The 24,077-nt window shown below is 27.7% G+C and overlaps 1 protein-coding gene across 5 annotated transcripts; it reads left to right on the top strand.

Moving 5' to 3' along the window:
- Window positions 1-79: 79 nt before the first annotated feature.
- Window positions 80-23,631, top strand: LOC149878825 (WD repeat-containing protein 90-like). 5 transcript variants are annotated; one of them, XM_090071623.1, is made up of 35 exons: window positions 80-150; window positions 1,008-1,099; window positions 2,029-2,163; window positions 2,247-2,347; window positions 2,502-2,702; window positions 4,209-4,454; window positions 4,527-4,600; window positions 4,819-4,908; window positions 5,555-5,614; window positions 6,674-6,742; window positions 6,935-7,191; window positions 9,986-10,043; window positions 10,161-10,288; window positions 10,828-10,992; window positions 11,109-11,314; window positions 11,594-11,664; window positions 11,774-12,340; window positions 13,122-13,286; window positions 14,308-14,427; window positions 14,899-15,035; window positions 15,777-15,808; window positions 15,894-16,219; window positions 16,314-16,512; window positions 16,809-17,020; window positions 17,153-17,603; window positions 17,726-17,798; window positions 17,905-17,986; window positions 18,376-18,465; window positions 21,447-21,572; window positions 21,655-21,883; window positions 22,084-22,208; window positions 22,371-22,517; window positions 22,651-22,761; window positions 22,969-23,053; window positions 23,330-23,631. In XM_090071623.1, the coding sequence occupies exons 3-35, from the start codon at window positions 2,129-2,131 to the stop codon at window positions 23,476-23,478; spliced, it is 5,187 nt and encodes a 1,728-aa protein (XP_089927749.1). In that variant the 5' UTR covers window positions 80-150; window positions 1,008-1,099; window positions 2,029-2,128; the 3' UTR covers window positions 23,479-23,631. The 5 variants fall into 5 exon arrangements, with proteins under 5 accessions (XP_089927749.1, XP_089927748.1, XP_089927752.1 ...); XM_090071622.1 differs by having other exon boundaries at window positions 2,029-2,347; XM_090071624.1 differs by lacking the exons at window positions 80-150; window positions 1,008-1,099; window positions 2,029-2,163; window positions 2,247-2,347; window positions 2,502-2,702 and having other exon boundaries at window positions 4,247-4,458.
- Window positions 23,632-24,077: the final 446 nt, after the last annotated feature.

The raw sequence follows: 24,077 nt of genomic DNA, 5'->3' as shown, positions 1-24,077 counted from the left end.
CATAACATTTACATGTTGAAATTAAGGTATTGCCACCTGATATATTTTTAAAAGTATTGATGTTATTGCTATCATTTACAGAAATTATATACAATAATACCAGAGTGTTGAAATAATAAAGAATTGATGGAAAGAAGGAGATGGCCCAATGTATATATTTTCTTTTAAATCTTTTGAGCTCACCAGAGTGTTACAAATACCTTAAATTGCATACTACTTCAAAAAAAGAGCTATGAGCCTTTTTTTTTTTTTTTTTTGATAATAGAATGATTTGGAATAGTATGCAGCATAATTTGTCTTTATCTAATTTAATGCAATAGCCTTTTCCTGGATTCTTTATTTTACCTTTAAACCTTTAAATTTTAAAATCTTACCTTTAAATTTTACCAAAATATTATTCTTTGTAATATTAAAATGAATTGGCTCTGGGAAATTCACATAAATTGTACTTAAAATTATATTAATGATATAAAGGTTTTAGAATAAACACCAGCCATCAAAATTATCTATATTTAACATGAGTAATACAAACTAAATATGTTGGTTTAGTTTAAGCTAAAGGATGTGCAATGTAAGCTTTTGAGGTCTAAACTGCTAAATATTAATTCAACCTTAAAAAAAAAAATTGAACAAGAAGATTTTATTTGAATTGAAAAAATGACACATTGAATAGAAAATTAAACCAAAAATTAGATATAATCACACATTTTAAAAATGCCAGTTCAAAAGTAAAATAATAAGTAAAAAATATTTCTAATTTTTTGGATACCTGCATTCAAGTTCAGCTTTGAGTTAGAAAATTTTATAAATTGTTATCATGTAAAAGAAATTATCCACCATTTTTTGTAAAAAAAATTCAGTTAAAGTTTTTTAAATAATAAAGAAATCTTCTAAAAATTTAAACTGATTTGAAATTTTTGTGTTATCCTTACACAAAATTTTGTCCAAAAATTCAAATTAAAGTAGTTTTGAGGCTATATTTTCATTTATTTCTTGTTTCTTTATAGTGTGGCAAGAACCTTATGTTAATCTCTTTAAGTATTATGGAGTAGGTGAATGGCAGAACTGTGTAAAAGAAGGAGATGTCACCAAAGTTATGGTACTCATTTGCATTGCTTTTTAAATTAAAATTTTGTCCTCAAGTTTTAATTGACTCAGCTGTCTATTCAAATCATTGGTGTTCATTAAAATCTTTATACAAGTGCTTTATCCAAGTCTTTATCTAAATCTTTATCTTAATCTAACTTTATCTAAGAAGTCAACAATTAAATTTTTTAATTTTATTTTTTATATTTTAGCTTTTTCTATGATAAAAAAATTTACTAAAAAGAAGTTAATCTTCAATAACAATAATTTTTTAAAGACATTTTTTTAACCCTTTCCACTCCTTTGTTAAGTGTGGCTCGACATTATATTTCTTACACCAACTCCTATGTCAAGTTAGACTCGATATATTAGTAACACAATTTTTATAGATAATTTAAATTATCAAATGTATTTTTTTTTCTTTTAAATACTTAATATATCTCATTCTGAATATTCCAAATACGCAAAAAACATATTTTGTCAAGTTTTGCCTTTTAGGTAATTAAAAAAACTAATTAGGAGTTCAAAGGGTTAAAAATAGTCTAAGATATATAAATATCTTGTGTATACTTTTATATAAATTTTCTTCTGTTAACAGCAGCCATGGTTGATATCAAATACTTAAACTACTATTCAAATGCAAGATGAATTGGGAGTTAAATTAAAGTTATTTGATTTAATAAGCTTTTTTTTTTCAATTAGTTTGAATGTAATTTAAATTAACTAGAGTGCAGAGAGCTATCCCAGCATAAAATTGGAATTTGATTTGGATTTTTGAAGTTTAGAAAAAAATTTTTTTTTTCCTTTTTTTAAATAAAGTTAATAATTTTAAAACAACTATACTTTATGTGATACATACTTATGCGATATATTCTTTGTGATACACACTTATGTGATATATATACTATACTTTATGTGATATTTTTAGTTTTATAAATTTAGGATTGCACAATGAAAGGATCAATTTATCGTATCAGTGGATCTCTACCTTCTGGAAATTATATTCATTTCCCCAAATCTTTTACAGCATCACTTGGTCTTCATGGCCATCTTCTTTATGTCTTATTTAAACCTATGGTGGGAAAATATTTTTCTATTCATCTTGATGTAGCAGCAAGTGATGGTACAATAGTGCGTATATCACTTTCAAATATCTTTAGTGCTTTCAAAGTAACCTCAACCTGGATTCAGTTCCCAGTTGTTTTTAAACCTTTGAAAGGTTCTCTTGATGAAGTAACTTTTATGCAATTAGATGTTAAAGGTATTACATTTTTCATTAATTTCATAAATAAAAATTAGTATCTAATAAATAACTTAAATATTTTTTTAGTAGTGTTAGTTACTCATGAAATATTTCATATCTATTGGATTGTTATAACAGTTTAAAACTGCAAAGTTTTTAAATTTGTTTATAGAAAAGTGTGGAGAAGTTCCATTTTCTGCTTGTTGGACTCTACTGGTATTTGATATGCGCTATACACTTGCAACCTACATTAACAAACACTTCTCTCATCTGAAAAATATTCGACTCTGCTCATCAATGTTTATAAAAAATGTTTTCACTAGCTCTATTAATTACCAGCCAGGACTAAATATTGGTTTGGCAAGAAAGACAGGTGAAAATTAATAATAGTTAATAGATAGATAATGAGATTAAAATAGATATCTTTTATTCAATTTAACTTCAACTGGGGGAAGACCCTACTACTATTAACACTTCATTAAATTTTTTTAATAAAAAGACATGCGTCAAAAAGTATCTGCAAGGAGTTCATACTACATATAGATTTAAAAAATTTGATTTAAAAAATCAATTTAAAAAACTATAAATGCCCACAATTTTCTATCAACATCAGGCTGACAGAACCTTAGAGTGTTAGGGTTTTTTTCCTTAAAGCTTTTTAATATTATTGGTAATCCCCTCCCTTTTGCTCACCAGCTTACTCAATTATACATGGCTATTTAAAATTTAAGTAAAAAAATGCAGATGATTTCTCAATAGTAGCATTGGTAATTTTGTCATATTTGCACTGAGATTAAAAATGAGTTTTCAGGTGAATGAATAGAAAAAAGTGAAGAACTATCAAAAAACAATTTCCTAAAGTTTATGAAATATCTTTAATTGATAATATAGTGGGATCTTTTAAATTTAGTTGGTTTTCTTAATACATAAAAAATGACTTTCTTTAACCGGACAATTTGATCTGAGCTTTTTAAAGTTAGTTCTTGTTTAAAATAAAGTAATTGTCATTAAAAATAAGCAGAAACAATAAAATAAAATATACCACTTGATTTTTTAAAGCATGAGGTGCAATTTGCGTTTCTTTTAATTGTTTTTTATTAAAATACTTTTAATGTTGGTAATTATACAAAAGAAATTTTTGTGTGCACTTTTTCATCAATTTCCTTTTACAAAAGTTTTAACATCTAAAAAGCTCTAAGTCCTCATGAAAACTTAAAAAAGTGAAAAGTGCTACATCTAAAGAATGTGTACAAAAATGGTTATAGTATACCACTATATTAGCTAGTTAATCCACTTTGAATAATAAAACCATGCAGTAGTTATTGGCATAATGCATAGACTTATATCACTTTCTCTCTCATTCACATTTTGTTTGCATTGGTGCATGCAAACACAAATCCTTATTTATTTTGCTTAAGTCTTAAAAAATTTGTGTGAGGCTTAATAAAAATGCATTTTAAAATCCAGCAAACCATGGTTATTAATGAGATTTTGTTTGTTGTTTTATAACTAAAATTTTTAAAAATATTTTTAAGGTATTTTTTTATAAAAGGCTAGCATTGGTACAAAAAATGTATAAATAGTTTTTTAATTCAATTTAGTTGTGGTTTAAAATTTTCTGAATGCTGTGATTTGGTGAAATCACATACAGCCCCATAGTTAAGGCACCTGACACCCTGTAGAATAAGATTTTTTAAATTGTTTTCATTTACTAAAAATTTGATTTTAAAGTTAAAATAATTCTTTTAATAAGTATTTATTTTTAAGTTCAACGTTAAGTTTTTAATTGTTCTTTTAAATATTTCTCTTATTTAGTTACTTTTAAGGGATTTTTATAAGTTACATTTCATTATAGTTGTTTTCTTTTTTTTTTCAAAAGGTATGTTGGCCTCTGGGGTTATTCCTCTGCCAAGAGAAATGAGTTTTCCTCTTGAAAAAGATAATGACTGGCATGCAAAATACTGTTATTTAAGAATACCTGATTCTTCACATATTGCTTCTGGGTTGAATGGGAAAAATGGCAGATTTAACAGTGTTGCATCTCAATCTGTCAATAAATTTGATGTTAAGTTGAAAAAGGCAAGAGCAAACAACAGAGATGAAAAATCAGCTGCAGAATCTTCATGCAAGTTTATTGCTCTTTAATTATTTTTTTTTCTTTGTTTACTAATGATCAGAGTTTTAAATGTTTATATAGGTTACTCTCAACCAAAATCAGACCGTAATTTAAATGTAAAAATGTTGAGAACAGTTGGTGATGAAAAAACAGCAGTGAGGTTTTTTGTTTTATTAAAATTACACATAAGATTTTGACTATTATTTCATAAAATTTATATAAATATAAATAAATATAAATATTATTTTTTTATTTTTTTTCCCCTTAAATTTCCATAATACTTATGATGTTGTAATTGTTAAACTTTTATAGATATATTTTATAGATATGTTATTTTATTTGAGTTTCATTACAAAAGTTTTAAACAACCCAGGATTTTAGCCCTTTACCAGAAATTATACAGGCTGATGAAGGAATTGGAATTGAGATTTATGCTTCTCCACATATCAGAATAAAACATAAGGTACATCAAGTTTTCTGAATATCAAATAATAAATTGAATGTTATTTATCCTTTTTTTTTGTTATATTTGTGCAATCAGTACAACCAACTTGGTCATTATATATTAAAATTTTTAGGCACTTTGGATAACACCTATTTTTTAGTGCCATTAAATGTTATTGTATGATTATCACTTTCTTCAAGCATTCAGATTTTCTTCAGTCATTCTTCAGCATTTTTTCAACATTCAGTTTCTTTAATAACTTTAATCCTGGTTTTATCCTTATCAATCTTATTTATTATCCTTATCATTCTTATCTATCATTTGCCTTAGAATTGGTTGGCAAGTAACTGATTTCCAACATTTTAATTTTTTTCTACACCTGTTCCTCTATATGCTAATCAATGCTAATAATATTTTATATCATCTCAGTTGATTTTTAATGCAATTTCTTACTTCCAATAATCTTATCTTGAGAAGCAAGTAAGATATTGAAGAAAATATCTACAATATCTTCTTCAATATCTTCTTCAATATCTTCTTCACTATCTTCTTCAATATCTTCTTCAATATCTTCTTTAATATCTTCTTCAATATCTTACTTATTTCTCAAGATTTCAAAACCATCCAGTTCATATTTTTGAGAGTTACTTATTTTTTTATCTAGCATGGATCAAAAGATGAAAGTCTCAAATCTCAACAAGTAAAAAATGAAACAAAAACTCAGGTAATTTAAAGCTTAATCTTTTGATTATTATTTTATATTTATTTTATTTAATAAGAGTTTTATAAATTATTTGAATTTTTATAAATTATTCTATATTACAAGAAAAACTTAAAGAAAAAAAATTATTCCTAGCTTTTTAACTTAAAGCAGAGTTTAAGTCAAAAAGAATTTTTTTAAAAATTTTTGTTTTTTGGACATGATGGCTATCACAACTAGAAGAGTTTTAAAATCTTTGTGTAAATGCCATGAATTAGAAAATTTATCAAACCAATTATTCATTGGTTTGATAAATTTTCTAATTTATGGTTGTTTTTTTTAATTAACTTGTTTGTTTTTAATTTTTGATTAAAAGAAAATCTTCAGTAATTTTCTTCCTCTCAGTAAATCTTTACTTTTTTTAAGTAAATTTTCAGGAAACTTATTCAATACTTTGTACCAATGACAAACTTTAATTTAAGTGGAGTTTTTACCAACAACAAACTTCAATTTGAGTAGATTTGGTCAAGCTAAATTATCAAACTGATGGTTTGAATGAAAAAATGAATGTACAACTACATTTCAATAAAACAGAAAAATTATTTAAAAAAACAAATAAATAAATTACAGGTTTGAGATAAAAACATGAAAAAAAGTAATATGTAAATTGAAAAAGAAAGTGATAGCAAACTGAATTACTGTAATATTTTCAGCAGTCAACAGCTGCATGTAGATGTTCTTTTTTGTTTAATCAGTTAAATTTTAAAATTACCTTTCTGTCAGACAGGAAAAAAACTAAAGAAGGATTATATAAAATGCATTCTTTAACTATGAAGTTCTAATTCTTTTTTCAGTATTAAGTCGCAATAATTACTTATTTGCGACGCTATAATACCATTAGTTAACATTTCCAGTGAGAAAATTGTATTGCTTTGTTGCAACAAGTTTCATTATGTTAATTATTCTTAAAGAAGAAGCATAATGAAACTGTTTTTTTTGGATAAGAATCAATTGTTTTTTAGCAATATTATTTTTTTAAAGCTAATTTCAATTAACGCTTATATAAACGTTTTTATTTTCTAGAGTCTTACACCAGACCCAATACTCCAGCTATATAAAGTTATCGGGTTTGGAGGTGGTACCTACAAAAGTGTAAGTAGATTGTTATGTATTTTTCCAAAAGACAAAAAATTTAGAAATTTTAATGAAAATTTAATGTTCCTTGTATTATTTGGTTTTAAAATTTAATTACTTGAATTCTATATTTATTGTTAACATGGTTTTACATATGTTCATGATAATAAGTATTATTTTCAATGAATGTTGTTTGATTTTTTTTTACAGGCTTTATGGACAGAGGACTGTAATGATGTGATTTATCCATGTCATAGCCTTATCATTATACATAACATTCTTTCTGGAAAACAAAGTTTCCTTCTTGGTCATTTTAACAAAGTATCTGCGTTAGCAATCTCTCCAGGATGCAAACTACTCGTTTCTGCAGAAACTGGCAATGACTCCTCTGTTCGAATTTGGAAGCTTAAGTCACGGCGATGTATGGCTGTACTTCAAACTAATGTTAATGATGTTTCTATCCTCAGGTTGATTTGTTACCTTTCTTTTATAATGCAAAATATATTTAGGAAAAAGTTTGTCATTCACTGTTCCCAAGATTAACTGTCATTTGTCTAGCAGCATAACTCATATCTCCTATATGTCAATAGGTATGATTTATGGTGTTAAACAAATCTTAACTAAGTGCTAAATATATATATCTTGAAAATTAAAATGTTAAATTGTTAAATTGCTCTCAAAATTTTGTCAATATTCAGTGAAAAAACTGCATATATGTATATTTAGAGTAAACATATGCATGTATTATATGTGTATGTATGATATATATGTATTTTCTAATAGTGTTTCAATAGTAAGTAAAAGAGTATTCCATAGTCATTACAAAAGCAAATCTGTTCTTAACATCATAAAATTATCAGCAAATCAGTTGGAAAGAAAAATGCTGAACAAGCTTCATCATTTGTTCAGCATTTTTCTTTCCAATTGATTTTTTTTCTCTTTCAACATTTCTTTTTCCATTTTATTTTGTTGAAAAGTAAAATGGAAAAAGAAAATATTGAAAGAGGAAAAAAATTCTGCAGGTACAAATCCTCTCAACATCATAGTTGGAGTCAGAGACATCAAATTTAAATGATAACAAATAAATAAGATCATATTTCAACTATTATTGAACTATTAAATTTATTAGAACCAATTTGTTAGAATTTGTATTCTGCACTTTGAAAGAGCCTTGTTAGTAATAGTGCTGTAAGTCAAATATTCTTCTTCTTAAAAATTATTGGTACTTCTCAAAGAATCCAAGCTCAGTCTGATATTTAATCTAAAAAGTCTCTATACAATTTGCCAGCATTTCAGAACTGGTTAAAAGCACTCTACATCTTAATGAGAGATTATCATGGTTTGAGGCTTAAATGGAAATAGTGTCAATTTCTTTTTATATTGGGTGTTGTGGAAAGGGATGTAGTTTTAGCTAAGAGAACTGGTATTTTGCTTATAATAGACTTGTTGAAAAGTTTTTCTTTGGCTAAATCTGCAAGTTTTGGTTTGATATTGATAGCAAGTATTTTTAAGAAATTGGAAAACTTTAATAACTTCTATTCCAGCCTTCAACTTTATGCTCAAGATTTATTGTCACATTCTTCCTTTGTCATGTACAATGTAAAAGCTTAGGAAGCTATGCAGATCAATTCAAGAAAGCATATAAAAGAATCAATGAACATGAGTATGAAGAGAAATCTGTTGTAGTGAAGTTAAATTTATTAATTAATTAATAGTATAAGACATGTACCAGAAAAAATCTACACGTGTTCTGATGTGGTGTTTACAGAAACTGTGCATCATGTTAAATAGCTAATTGTTTTAAAATGTCATTGTATTAATGTTATTCAAAATTTAAACAACTCTGTTATTAAAACAATTAGTTTTAATTGAAATGTCATCAAATCAAGACAAGAAGCGAGAAAAAAATTTGCATTTTCTCGTTGAAAATCCTGGTGTATCAAACAAAATAATTTCTAAAGAGCTGCAGATTGCTTTGAGAACAGTGCAGACCGGTGTGAAATGATTTAAGGACACTAGTACAATCAAAAGAAAATCAGGAAGTGGAAGAAAAAAATGTTTTTTTAGACAAGATCTTGGTAAAAAAGTGAAAGATACCTTAGACAGAAAACCAGAGATCTCTGTTCAAACTTTAGCAAATAAATTTAAGACAAGTGCTTCCACCATACAAAGAGTAAAGAGAAATTGTGGCTATAAATCCTATAAAAAGAAAAAAGTTCTTTGTCGTGAAGAAAAGCAAGAAAATGTTGCAATTCCATGTTCTAAGCTGCTCGATAAAAAATTATGTGCTAAAAAATCTTGTTTGATTATTGACGATGAAACTTATTGTGCTGCATTTTTCCAATCTCTTCCAGGACACCAATATTATTCAGCAGTTATTGCAAGAAACTGAATTCCAAATATAAATGCATTGGAACACAAAAATTCGCTAAAAAATTCTTAGTTTGGCAAGCAATTTGTGAATTTGGTGAAAGAAGCTCTTGTTTTGTGACTACAGGAACAATTAACACCAAAATATACATAAAAGAATGCCTCAAGAAATGTCTTTTGCTGTTTTTAAGAACACACACTGGTAACCTGTTATTTTGGCCCAATTTAGCATCATGTACTCTGGGACAACTTTAACTGGCTTAGAGAACATAAAGTAGATTTCACTGAAAAACACTGCAATCCACCAAATTGTCCCGAACTACGTCTTATCAAAAGATATTGGGCTCTTGTCAAAAGAAAACTAAGGTTCAATGTAAAAGAAGCCAAAAACATTAAAGACTTCAAAAATAAATGGATTAGAGCTACCAAGAAAGTCCAGCCGAAGACTGCGCAAAAGCTGATGTCGAGTGTAAAACGCAAAGTGTGTGCGTTCTCATGTACAAAACTTCACAAACTTTCTTAAGTGAAATTTAATAATATTAATATATGTACTTTCAAAATATATGTAACATTCAATATCAAAATGCAATAGTTAAATAAATATCCTTTATAAGGTCTGCGCAGAATTTTTCTGGTACATGTCTTATTTATCATTTTATTGATTTTGTTGAACATCAAATGCATTTATATTGTGGACATTTTTTACTTAAATATTTATTTAGCACTTTGTTCAGATTTGTCTAACAACCTAAGTTATGTCTACTAATCTATAGGAGTATGTCATTTAAGAAAAATCTTGGAGAAGTACAACCTGCCTTTAAATCCTGGGCATAGTGTGTGGTGTGGTGTAACCAGATGTTATATCTTTTTAATTGTTATGATTTTTTTCAGCTTTTCTTTAAATTGTGAAACGATAGCTTTGGTTGGAAGAGATGTTCATTTAAAACAGGTTGTTGAATTAATTACAACTAATTACAACTAATTACAACTAGTTAAAAAGTAACAAGTAACAAGTTAAATTTGTTTAGATTTTTTTCGAAATTTATTTCTCTTGTCTGAATTTTAGGTTATCTACATTTGGAATGTATCAAATATTAGCAAAGATGGCAAGATTCTGTTAATATCTAAAGCACACACTGACTTTAATGGTATTGGAATCAGCAAGTTGATGTTTACACCTTTTGACAACCATAAGTAATTTAAAGAACTAAATATTTTCTAATCTGTTGTTCTAAAATTTACAGAAAGAACAAAATCTTAAAAGCTTCTGTAGTTTAATTTGTTTGAAATTCTTTTTGTAACAAGAGTTAAACTATCTTGTGTTGTATTTGACTTAAAATAAATTTTTGTATCTAAGATTATTTGGTAATCTAAAAAATAAGAATGCAAATAACCTTGTATACATATATTAACTTATATGTATTAACATTTGTTAAGTTATATATATATATCACCTTATATATATTAAGTTGTATATATTTAAGTTGCATGTGTGTGTCTGTGTTCTTCAAAAGTTTAATTTTAGAAAGAATGAGAATGGCTGATTCCAAAACTTAATTGATATTTTGCCAGTGAATATTCTAGCATATTCTGTGTACAAATAAGTTTATAATGATTAGTTAAAAATAAATTAATCTTGTTATTTTTAGTAAGAGAAGTAATGTTTAACAAGAGTTGCTGGAATAAGTAAAAGTTAGGTGAATTATGTTAATTATAGAGACTTTATTTTCCAGACTGGTTTCTTGTGGTTTAAATAATATACGTGTTTGGCGGATAAAACCAAGCAGTTTGCGATCAAGTCCTGTTGAACTTGGAGAGTTCAGTGCAGTTCATTTTACTGACTTTGTGTCTCAAAGATGTGAAAGTAATCTAGAGGATACCAATTCAAACTTATCATTGTTCGTGTTTTAATGCTTTTTAAAATTTTTATACTTTAGTAATTGCTCTTTATCAGTTTTTAATTACTAAAATTCTTAAGTTTTTTACTTTTGTATTCATTTTCTTGTTCTTTTAGCTTTTTTGCTACAACATCTGGAAGTGTCTATGAAGTAGATTATAGTTCTCTGAAGCTCTTAAAGATACATACACTTTTTGGTTTTAATGATGAAGTTGTTGCACTGAATACAATCTCTATGACAGATAAATTTTTTGTGATTGGTTCAAGTGATAATCATTTAAAGATATGGTCTTTAGATTTCCAGACTGTTTTAATGGATGCCAGTAAGTTTGATCAAGTCCAAAATTTAAAATTTGTAATTAAAATAAAGTTTTAAAATTACCTCCGATGTTAAAAATAATTTTGTTATGATTACAGTTTTATGGTTGACCTGGTAAGTGAATGTTGAAAATTTACCTTATGTAAGCGAAAGTTGAAAATTTTGTTTTGTAATGTAAACCTATAGAAAATAATCTTTTTTTAAAAAAATTCAGCGACAAAACAACAGTTTACATCTTATATACATTTTTTGTATTGGTGTAAAAAAAATATTTTTCTTTTAGCACATGACTATCCTTTAGCTGTTGTTAACATTTCTAAAGATGGAAACCAAATTCTTGCTGGAACTGATTCTGTATGTCACTTCATGTATTTTCATTATTTATTTTTCAAAAAAAATTTTCTCCATATGATTTCTGTATTCTTTCTGTTTATTATTTTTTTTATGTGAATATCACTTTCAGGGTACCCTTGGAATTCTAAATGTTGCATCATTAACCTATACAACCTTAACCAGATCACATACTAGTGATGTTATCTCATTCTCTTTTGAAAACCTGTGTAATCATATAGCATCAATTTCTTATGACAATTGTATAAAAATCTGGGACACCAATACTTTCAATCTTATCTATGAGTTTAATGAAGAAAATGAATCACCCTTAAGTATTTGTTGCCATCCATGTAAGCCAGAGTTTGTATGTGGTTTCCAAAGTGGAGCAACAAGAGTATTTAGTTTAGTCACAACTTCTCTTTTACTTGAATTTCATGAACACTATGATGGAGTATCCCATGTTCTATTCTCCCCCTCAGGAGAGTTTCTGTATACTTGCTGTACAAATGGGAAATTAGTTTTGCATGATGCTAGTACTCAATTATATACTAATTTAAGAAACTTACCAGAAGTGGTGCGAAAAAATGGAATAAAAAATGATACTTTTATTGCAATTGATGATCAAGGAGACAGGTTGGCAGTGATTGGTCCAACTCCATCGTTAGTTACTATTTTTGTTGCCAGAACTTTAGATGAGGTAAAAATTGTTTTTGTTTATATTATATATTATTGAAATTTTTCACTTTTGAAAAAGTTCCATATTTTTAGTTCTATTGCTAACCCATATTCTTATATTTTTGGTTCAAATATTTATACTAATGCAAATAATCATAAGTTGCAACCCTTATTTGTTTTCATACTATAACCAAACAAGTTAATTATATTTTAATCAGTTCCACACTGCTGCTGAGTCATTCTGAATAAAACATAGGCTATGAAAAACCATGTTTATGTTTTTCATATTTAACCAGGTTTAGAAATCATATTTCATAATTTTATACTTGTAATGTGCTTGTGATTTGTGGATAAGATGGAAAAAGATGGACTGCTCCTTAATTATTTAGAACTTAAAAATATACTTCAAAAAGTTTTTTTTCTTCTACAAGCTAGAGAATGGTTGTTAATCATCTTCCTACCATTCATAGGTGGTATGATTGTGACTTAAATAATATGTAACAACAGTATAGTTTGATAACAGCATGTAACTCAATACAAGTACAACATAGTTAAAAAACCTAACAAGTTTGCTAAAACAACATTAAAACAATCAAATAATAATAAGTATAATATTTATTATGCTGTTATGTAAATTATGTAAGTTATTATTATTATTAATTTTAGTATAATTACATAAATTATTATGCAATTTTATGCAATTAGTATTTTTGATATGCAATAACTTTTTTTTTTAAGCAGTTTTAATATATTTTGAACATTTGTAGTTTTTCTTAACTTTTCAGTTTTTTCTTAATTTTCAGCTCCTTCAGATTGATTTATCTTCAGTTGATAATAAGAAGCACCATCAGTTAGTTGAAGCCCAAATTGTACATTTCTCCCCTTCAAGTGTTGGTCATCTGCTTGTTGCAACATCGTTATCATGTTTGCTTAAAATAGATATCTCAACTGGTCAACTTTTAAATGAAGTAATTGGCACTTACATACTTTATATATTTTTCTTATGGCCAATTTTTGTACAGAATTTTTTTTTTTTTTAATTTTTGTCTTGCAATCATTTGATGAGAATTGAGGATTTAAACTTACATCAAGTATTAGAAGGTTATCAAATAACAGGAGGAGGCTCCCACAATCTTTCAGATTTCACAATGTATATTCACAATATACAATATGTTAATTATTTTGTGAACCTCAACCTATATATAAAAATTATTTATATTTTATAGAAGATAGTAAGCAAATGAACATAAAGATGGTATTTTAAATGATAACACTGCTACATGTGCTTCTGCTTTCAATTTGTATAATTATAATAAAAGTTACTCATTAAATTTCTAGAGTTCACCATTTACAGCAAAATTACAAAAGTTTATTTACTGTCACCTAACACGATCGTAAATTGTCAATTAAATCATATTAAACTTCACTATTATACAGTATTTATATGATAATATGTAATACATAAACAACTATATGAAATATATATATAAACAACTTTAATAAATAAATGACTATATTGATAATCAGAATGAAAATTTAAACCAAAAAAAAAAGATGCAAGAAAAAAAGGTCAAAATAGTGATTGCTAAAGTTTCACAAAATATAGTTGGAATTTTACTTTGTAGATGTCTTGAAGCCTCTAAAACAAAGTTCTTATTTGCTCTTTTTTCTATCATATACACAAAATCTATGTAGCTGCTGTTTTTGATTCAACTTTTGCTCCTACTGATTATGTTCTTTTGCTCCTACCAATGATCTTTTGATGCTGATTGAAAGCTTCAAACATCTCAATGAAGACTTAAAATATTGTAGTTTAAATACTTGATTATAAACTATATAAATGACAATTGTGAAAAGATGACCCAAAAGTTTTTTAAAAGATCTTTTATGTTTAAAAAATTGAGCTTGAAGAGTATATAACTAATTTCCTGTTTAAAATTTATATTATTTTAACTATGAAAATGGTTGTAATTTCTTTTTTAACTAAAGGTTTTAAATATTCACCCAACTGCATTGACAAGTTTGTCCTGTTCTCCAAATGGAAATTATCTTGCAACTGCTGCAGCTGGCATTATTAAAATCTGGGATTATAAAATGAAAAACTCTCAGGTATTTAAAAGGAATCTTGAAAGTTTTTTTTTTTTATTGCTTTTTCATTTCACACGATTTGTTTGAAAACTTTACAAAAAATTGAAAAATTTATGATTGTTTGAAATATTTTATATAGCCAATAAGCAAAGAGAAAGTAAGAAAATAGACTTAAATAGACTTAGTACCCAAGTTATTTAAAACTACTATCTTACAAATTCTTTTAAAGTTCAGACACCATGATGGATTGGTCCAATCCCTAAATGGTTAATAATGTTGAAGTTCTTTTCTCTCTCTCTCCCCCTCCCCCCTCTTCTATTCCCCTACCCCCTTTCCTTATATCCTTCTTTTGCTGGTAATGGAGATCATTGAGGTTTGGTATAAATGACATAGCTATAGCTAAAGTAAAAGTATGTAATCTAGCATAAAATGTTTTTCATGAAATTCTTGGTTTATAAAAAATTTTTTAGGTGTTTCTAAAAAACCATTTAGGTGTTTGTAGGACACTCAAATTCAATAAATGCAATCCAGTTTTCACAAGACAACCATATGTTGATTTCTGCTGGTGAAACACTCTTTGTTTGGAAGCTGCTGGCATTTTTAAAAAAAGAAAAAGAAGATGAAAAGAGGTATTTCACTAGTTTACTAAAAAAAGAATTTAACTAAATTGTATACATATGTTCATATGTGCATGCATGCATACATTAAATTACATTAAATTACACTTAGACACATTACATGTATCTAAAACATGCAATTGTATTTTAAAATATTATCAAACAAAATAAGATAAATCAAAATTGTTGCCAAATTAAACAAAAAAAAGAGAAAGAGTTGATCATATAAAACTGTGTATAAGTTTTTTTTAATGTAAACATTTTTAATGTATTTTTATCATGGAATAAAGATACTGTTAACTCATCATGAACTTACAAAAGCTTCTATTGCGTTTTTAAATTTTGTGTAAATAATATCATTTAACTTCTTACAAATCTTTATTCTTGTCTGATATGAAGTGCCCAGATATAACATAATGAAAGGTTTTTTTGTTTTTTTTAAAAAGTCTGGTTGCACTTCCCTTTTTTAATAAAATCCTGTTAATACTTATCTTGTTTAAGTTTGGCTGATTAAGGTCACAAGTTTGACCATTCTTTCATTTTACAGTTTTACAGCTGGTTGTTTTTTGATTGGATAGATAAACATAAAAGATAAACAAGATAATAATGATATGTCAGAGTTTTTCTAGTCTTTTAATTAGTTGGAGTTTTTTTTAGTTAGTGTTTATATATATCTGCTGTTAAATATTTTTTTAAAGCATTTTTATCAGAAAACAAAACTGTTATCTATGCTTTATTTTTCTGTTAATTTAGCTCAGTTAAAGAGGGTTCTATTGAGAATAAAAGTATGTGTGTTTATGATGATATAGTGATAGTATGATGATCATAATTATGTTTTTAAATAATGTATTTGATTTGTATTTTCTCCAGAATCTTTTCAACTATTTCATCAAATTTATAAAAAGGATTTTGATCCAAGAAACGAGCCATTACAAGTTATGCCGCTAAAGTCAGATAATTCAATCGATACAATTAACAATTATAGTGATAAAAAAGAACAGTTTGACAGACTTCTTTTCAATCCAGCTGAAAAACATAAAGCACATAGTAAAGTACATAGCAATAAAAACCATCATGACACTCATGAAGAATTACTAGTCAATCAAATGAAACCAAAAAGTGCAGTTGATATTGAAAGCAATATGAATGTGGATTTTCAAGTTCAAAGCAATAAAAATAATTGTGAATCTTGTCAAGTAAACTTTTAATTCTTTAAAGTAATGTTTATGATTTCTTTTTTAATCTCTCTTTGTAATGAAGTTGCTGAGAATCGTTTTTTCTTTCTTTTAGAGTGATGAAACTGCACACCGGTTACAGACACATTATGCTGTTCCACAAGTTTTAGCTCATTACAAATCTCGAGAAAAGATGTCTGTTCTTGCAGCAAAGCACTATGCACCTCCAAAAAACCAAGCTGGAATGAAGTTGTTAGCAAACATTGGTTGTAGTGGTATTGCACGTAAAAATATATGTTGGCATTCTACAACAGGTTTTAACTTTTTTTTAAAAATATTATATTTTGTGCTTTGTTAAAATATTTCTTTTAAAGATTACATGAAATTGTTGTCATAGATATGATTTTCTCTACCTGATATTTTTACAGTTTTCTATATTTCTTAGTCTAATCATGACCAAGTTGGTTTAGCACTGAACAAATAAAATCATAACCTAGCCTTTTTTTTAAATAAAATTCATCTTTTCATCAATCAAAAATTTAAAGCCTTTAAGTGTTAGTGGTTTAGAGAATGTTTTTATTGTGTAATTTTTTCAATTTTTCTTACATAGGTTTATTTGCTTACACAATGGGTTCGCTGCTGGTTTTAGAAGATCTCAACTGTAATAATCAACATCTTTTTTTGAATCATTCAGAAGAAATTTCAACAATTGCAATGAAACATGATGGAAAACACCTAGCAACAGCAGGTTGCTACAGTCCTGATGTAATGTGTGCCAGAATTTGCCTTTGGAAGATTAGCAAAGTTCCAGAATGTTTAAAGGTATTAAGTTGTAGCAGATTGAGTTGGCATGGGGGAGTTTGAAGGTTTTCTTGACGATCTACAGATTTTTTAAGATACATTCTGTGCTATTAGGAGATTAGATTGTTAGATTTTGCTATTGATTTTTTTTAGGTTTTAGATTCACATAAATCAAACATCGTTGCAATGGAATTTTCACGTGATGATCAGCTTCTTTTGACAATTGGAGACTTCAGTGAATGTCTGGTGATGATATGGAATGCAAACAATTTTTTATGTTTAGAAACTTTTAAAACTGTCTATCCTATACACTCAGTTCAGTGGCACCCTTATATTGCATATCAATTTGTCTCTGTTGGTCAAAAAGGTTCTGTTACTTTTTGGGATGTGAAAGAAGAAAAGAACAAAATAGCTCTACAGTGTATCCAAGGTCTTGTGCCAAAAGCAGTATTTTTGCCTAAAGTGCAATATGAAGATATGACTGCAGTATCGTATGCTGATCGTGATTGGTTGTACACAGCAACTGCCCATGGTGTGGTATGCTTGTGGAACAATCTAAGTAAAACATGCACAAATCATTGGAGAGCTGATTCTTTAGAAATAGGTTTAATGATGATTTGAGTATTGTTATTATAAGATAAGTTGCTATGAAATTTCTTCATTTTTTTAAAATACATTTTTGGTATTTAGCCTATTAAAGAAATATGTATATACTTTTTTTTTCAGTTATATTGGTAGCAGGTTGTGGGAAACTAATCACAGGCGGTGCTTCAAATATTCTTCGGGTGTGGTCTCTAAGGTATAAAGAAAAATAAAATACATCTGCTTTTTTTTTTTTTTTTTTTTCCTCAAGAAAGTTAAATAAGGTCAAATAAAGATTTTTTTTTTATTAATTCTATTTTTAGAAGTGATGAAATAGTTTTAGAACAAGAAAATGATTTGGAAGCACCAATCATCTCATCTGGTTTTGATGATTGCTTAGAAATGGTAGATTTCTCTTGTATCAGTTTTTTTAATTATATTTTTTTATTGTAATGTTACAATGAAAAAACAACAACAAAACTGTTCAATTTTGTTGGGTTGTAAGATGAAAAAAGGTGCTTATGAAAAACAGAGCTCATTTATGGTGGAAAGATAAAAAGGTTCTCTATTGTTGGATTGTTGTTGAAAAAACCTTTGTGATAAAAAAATATTATTTTTATAGTCATTGTTACTATTGTCATAATTATTACTATTACTTGATTCACTATGAGTTTTTTCTTAAATTACTTCCATTATTATTGTTACTTTATTATCTTATTGTTATAAATTTTACATTATAAATGATATATCAGGGAGTTATTGTTATAAATTTTATATTATAAATGATATATCAGGGAGTTGTTGGAACAAGTGATGGAACAATTTGGTGTGTCAACTTAAATGAAGAACATCATGTTCAAATTGTTAGCTCGCATAAAGACAAGGTTTGAAAAATCACACTTAAAATTTGAGTTAAAAGTCAAACTTTAGAGGTCAATATTTTAATGTTAACTTTGGCTTTAGCAAATGGCTCACTGAACTAAAGAAAATGCCAGCTTGAATGCAATATTACATATCATATTGAATGCAATATTGCATATTATATTGCAATCAAACAAACCTTTTTTATATAAATATTCTACATTGGTTTATTGAAAAAAGTCTTTCTAAAATAGAAATGAGGTACTAGCATATTTTTTAGATTAGAAAAAAAAAAAAGTTTGAAAAAATTTAATAAAAATTGATAAATCTCTGATACTTCTTGAATTGCCAAAATATTAATTTTAGCACCGGAAATATTGTGCATCTAACAATTGTGGTTGTAGGTTTAACATTACTATTTTATGATGCTAAAATAGACTTTTAGATTTATATATTTGTATATATGTAAAGTAAACTTGTGAATGTGAATTACTTTGGAAATTGTTTGTATTTTAAGTAAACCTGAGCTAGATAGGATTATTCTGTTTAACAACCAAGCCACCTGATTTCTGAAATTAATACTTAATATTTTCCATAATTTCCAAATACTAAAATTGCATATTCTTGTTTGCCTTTCTGGATTAAAAGGTCCTATTTCCAAAAAAATCTGGAGTGAATCTAAAGACAATAAAAACCAAACGTTTTTAGAAAACGTCTAATTTTAAGTTGCATTTAGTAAGATTTCATATTTTAGATCGAACAATTTTGTCAGGATTTCAATCGTTCGAGTTAGGGGTTCATTCTTTAAATTAATGCTTTTGATTGTGAAGAAAAAAATAAATTAGATTTTCTTCTGAACAGCTACTTGGTGTGCAACAATCCCAATTTTTAGCAATTATTGAAGACATTCCTGAATCTAATTATAACTAGAAGAAAATAATTGAGAAGTTAAGTTTGCAACAGCTCAAATGCTGCCAGGATTGGGCAACTTTGCTAAACACTGTGGAAAAAGCATTCAACTAAGTTTTAAAAAAAAAAAAAATGGAAAAAGACAGGAGGAGTATCCAGAGCATGGAGATTATATGACAATCAGCAGTTGTTTATTTTAAAGCAAAAAGAGTTTAATTTTGCTTTTTAAACTTTTTTTTATGTCTATTTTTAAAGTTTTAGCCTTTAAGAATAACAGTTTTTAAAACCTTGCTGTTTTGTATTTTACCCTGTTCAGAGGCTGGCCCCTCCAGCTTAAAGAGGGCAAATATTATATAACAAAAATATTCTATAAAAAAAGCTATAACAACGTTATAAATTTAGAGAAAAAAAAAATACAATTAAATAGCCTCAAGTCTAACACTTTGTCTCATTATCTGCCCCTAAGAATATGTCCGGATTTCTGGAACCCTCTTTTCCATTCTTATAAAAAAAAAAAAAGTTTCAACTCAAAAAAAGCTTCAGCTATGACAATAAACCAACAGTGTGGTGGGTACTGCAGCTTGTCTGGCTATCAAATATAAATATCAAATATAAAATGTAAATAAGAAGTTTCTATTAGCAAACTAGTTTTATGGTACAAGAAAATTATCTGCATAAAACAATTCTCTGTTGGTTCTCTGTTGAGCAAAGTAAACAACACCATGTTTTCTCACTGATTAAAATGCCAATTTTTATTAATTGGAAAACAAAAGCACTCATTAATTCTGTTACTTCTTTCGTTGCGCTTTGAATGATCACTACATAAAACGTGATTGAATGTTAAGAACTGAATGCGAGACTGGTGTGAGCAGTGTTCACCACGTTCCGCCGTTTGATTCACGTAAAATTCTGCTGCAGCTACTGCACATCAAATTTGGTTTAATGAAAAACTTTGTGAAAATGATGAGCAAAACTAATTCGACGGAGGAGTTTCAATACTTAGTTGAAAAACTTTCAAAGAATAATGCTACAAAACTTAAAGTCAGGCATCTTCGCTGGACCTCAGATTCAAGAGGCTTTGATACATGAAAATTTTAAAGAATCACTAAATCTTGATGGAAAAGAGGCGTGGAAAGTTTGTGTAGGTTCGTAAGAACTTTCTCAGAAATCACAAATCTTTTGAATATGAAAACCGCGTTCAACTCGATTAGTTTCAGAAAAATTTTCTTTTTCTTTTTCCGCGTTCAACTCGATTAGTTTCAAAAAAACCGCGTTCTACTCGATTAGTTTCAGAAAATGGACTGCTGTATGTCACTGAAAATGCATTCTGCTTTCTCATCTATTTCTTTTTTCCTGGAAACATGGGCGCCGTCAAGCTTTGAAACAAGATGGACGCTTACATCAATATATTCAACAAACCCGTTATTAAGAATTTAGGAATAAAAGCAAGATGGCTGACTACTGTTTGATACTTTATTGTGATGAGACAAAAAAATCTACAAAAGAATGTCATTTTCACAGATATTTCGATTAATTCTTTTGATAACAACTTTGCAATGATTTCTATTGATTAAAATATCATAAATATGCTAAAATATCATAAATATGCTAGCAATGTTTGAAATAACAAGTCAGTTCAGGATAGAATCAAACAAAACATTATAGCTGTATATTGAGAAACAGAATGTACAAAAACACAAGTTCTTAACATCACAACAACTAAGACATGCTGAAGAAAAACTGAAAGTATATTTGAGTTAATATAAAAAAGGAATTGAAACGTCCTTACATTTTTAAACTAATAGCTAAAGTTTCAACTTTTGGATAAAAGTTGAAGTTTTATCCCGGGATGAATTATTTCAAAATAATCGAAATATATCCTATAAATAAAAATGCAGACTTTTATCCGTATTTCGTAATATACAGTCTGTAAAGTAAAAAATGATTAGACAATTCAGCATTTTACATTTTTAAATTCCTCCGTTGCTTTTTTTAATAGTAGTAATAAATAATATTGACAATAACTAATTAATAACATTAATAATTATTGTTAATGAGAATTAGTGGTAAGTAAATTACTTCTTTTGCGTTTCAGATAACTGATGTTTCTGTGTGTCGTGGTGAAGAAAAGTTTATGGTTACGACGAGTATTGATGGCTATTTGAGACTATGGAACTTAGACACAAGGGAAAAAATAGCGCAGTTTCTGGTTTTGGGTCAAGTAAAATTCTTCTCTTTTAATAACTTTTGTAGACAGCCGTTTATTTTTATACTAATTTTGTATTTACCGTTTTGTATTTCAGGAAGCTATTTGTGTTGATTTTATTCCAGAAGTCATTTCAGGGGGTGAGGCAAGTAAAAATTTATCTAAAAATACTCCCCAGAACTATGCTGCTAGAGATCTTCTGTCGCAATGCGTGGTGGGGTATTGTGATGGAACTGTCCGAAAATTTGATTTCGGACAGATGGAGATGATACTTAAAATCAAGTTGTACAAGAGTGATGTTTCCCAAGTATTATGCTCTCCAGATGGTAAGTCGACTTGCGCATCCTCTGCATGTGATAATGTCGGTAGTTTTGCTTTAGTCTGTTTATTGTGTAAAATATTGATGCAGTCGTGCTAATGTTTTTATTTTTCAAAAATCTACTTTAATATACTTTCTCTTTTTTTACTCTTTTTTTTTGTTTGCTCTGAAACTTGAAACGATTTTAAAGTATTTCATTAAATCAAGGTAACCACGTGACTAGCGGATCTTCAGATGGTTTACTTACAATAAGCAACCTTGTTACCGGTCTCTCGTTGCGTGTTATAACTGAACACAGGGGAGCTAAAATATGCAATTTAAGAAAACAATTTGTATGTAACATTTATCCAAAAACAACTCATAAAAAATTAATTTTTTTCTCTTATGATGATGTTGCTACTTAATATTCAATAATATTTTATCTTGTTTTATATTGTTGTATTTATTAACTTTTAACACATTCAATTTTAATATCCAATATATAAATTTTTTAGACTTCAAAATTTTCGTCGTCTCATTTATGGCTTGCTTCTAGCATTGATTGCAGAATTAGTATATGGAGATCTGATTGGGTGATTGGCGAATGCGAACTTATCGATTGGATAACATTTCCGAGCAACATAACTCGTACGCATACAAAAGTATGTATTTTGATCGTCTTAAACACAAATGTTAAGCATCAGCAAATCGTGTTAACCATTGTTTTAAATCGTGTTAGCAATCGTATCGTGTTAACCTTGTAGTCTTATTCGTTTGTTTATTTTTGTTTTTGAGACAAATTATCCTTGCCTGGCAGAGTTTGCACATCACAATAATGATGTTGTTGTATACACTGGGTTTAGTGTAATTACTGAGATATGCTTGTATAGTTTGTCAGCAAAGCAGGTATGTGATTAATGTATAGAGGAAATACCTTCTTTTTTCGAAGGTAAAAGTGGTGTATGATAAAAATGAAATAAAAAAATAAAAAAATTCGATAAATGATTTAATAGTCTTTTTCGTAGCGTGAAGTATAAAAATTGAAACCTTTTTGTGTTGTATTTTCTTGTGGTATTTTTTCTTGTGTTTTTTTTTTATGTAATCTGTTTGCAGATTTTACGAAGTATTTCTTTAAATTGCTGGGCGTTATCCATGGATATTTCATACGATGGAAATCTTCTCGCTGCTGGCTTATCAAGTAAGCTAAAGGATCTTTCCTATACACAACAGCTTGTATTAAATTGAAACTCTTTAAGCTACTGTTACACTGTTTCTTTTTTTTTACAAAAAACCGAGTTTATTTGAAATCTATCATAACGGAGATTCTTCTTCAAATCACCTTTGAGTAAAACAGTTTGACTCGTGTGACGTTTGCTGTGCTTCGCGTGACGTTAATCGTTTTTCTTTACCTGTTTTACTGGCATCATTTGTATCGATTCGGTTGTTCCTGCACGCTTTGTTTTTTGTTTTTTAGATAGGATAGTGAAGCTGATCGACACTGACGAGGGGACATTTCAAGATTTTGTTGCTCATTCTGATGCCGTAACAAATGTCACCTTTGGTTATAAAACACTTTTAACGAGCGCTCATACGGAGTTATTTATTTGGGAAACCTTTTTATGATTATGTTATTTATTTGGGAAACCTTTTTATGATGATGTTTATTGAATATATTGTAAAATAAAAGCTTTTTAACAAGATTTTCGCTTTCTTGAAACTCTGACAGTAGAAATTATTATCATTATCAATAAAGTGATAAGGAAATGGTTTTTCTTTGATTCATCTGGTCTTTACTTTAAGCAAAGATACTGTTAGACGCATAATAAAATAAAAACTTCTACACTTTTAAAATTCATAAAAAATGGTTTTAATTAAACAAATCTCCTCTCTGCTCCTCCTCTGTGTTTAAAATATATTCACTTTTACCTCTTATACAAAAAATATTTAGAGCATTAGCACTACTAACATTATTTTGATACCATATACTGTTGCACAAATATCAGAGAGAGTTCTTTCTGTATAGCTACAATAGAATTGTATATACATATAGAATCTCGTTAGCAATAACGTGAAAATCAATATCAGAAATCGACATACTCGGCTATTTTCCCAATAAATATTATCAAAAATCGTGAATATTTTTTGTGCTATTTGTGATCAGAGCTAAAAAAAAGTTCGTTTTTTTTTTTTCTCCTTATGAAACATTCTGTTATAGGTTTTAG

This window comes from Hydra viridissima, unplaced genomic scaffold (assembly GCF_058129835.1).
Source record: "Hydra viridissima isolate aposymbiotic clone 2 unplaced genomic scaffold, HvirCarnegie_v1 scaffold_14, whole genome shotgun sequence".
Lineage (NCBI taxonomy): Eukaryota > Metazoa > Cnidaria > Hydrozoa > Anthoathecata > Hydridae > Hydra > Hydra viridissima.
Note: the sequence above shows the minus strand (reverse complement) of the source record. Positions and strands in the feature narration are given on the sequence as shown.

Excerpts from the sequence above, each read along its gene's own strand:
- LOC149878825 (XM_090071622.1), top strand. Across the intron at positions 10,289-10,827 it reads ACACCTTTTGACAACCATAA|ACTGGTTTCTTGTGGTTTAA; the intron begins GTAATTTAAAGA and ends TTTATTTTCCAG. Across the intron at positions 22,209-22,370 it reads GCAATTTAAGAAAACAATTT|ACTTCAAAATTTTCGTCGTC; the intron begins GTATGTAACATT and ends TAAATTTTTTAG.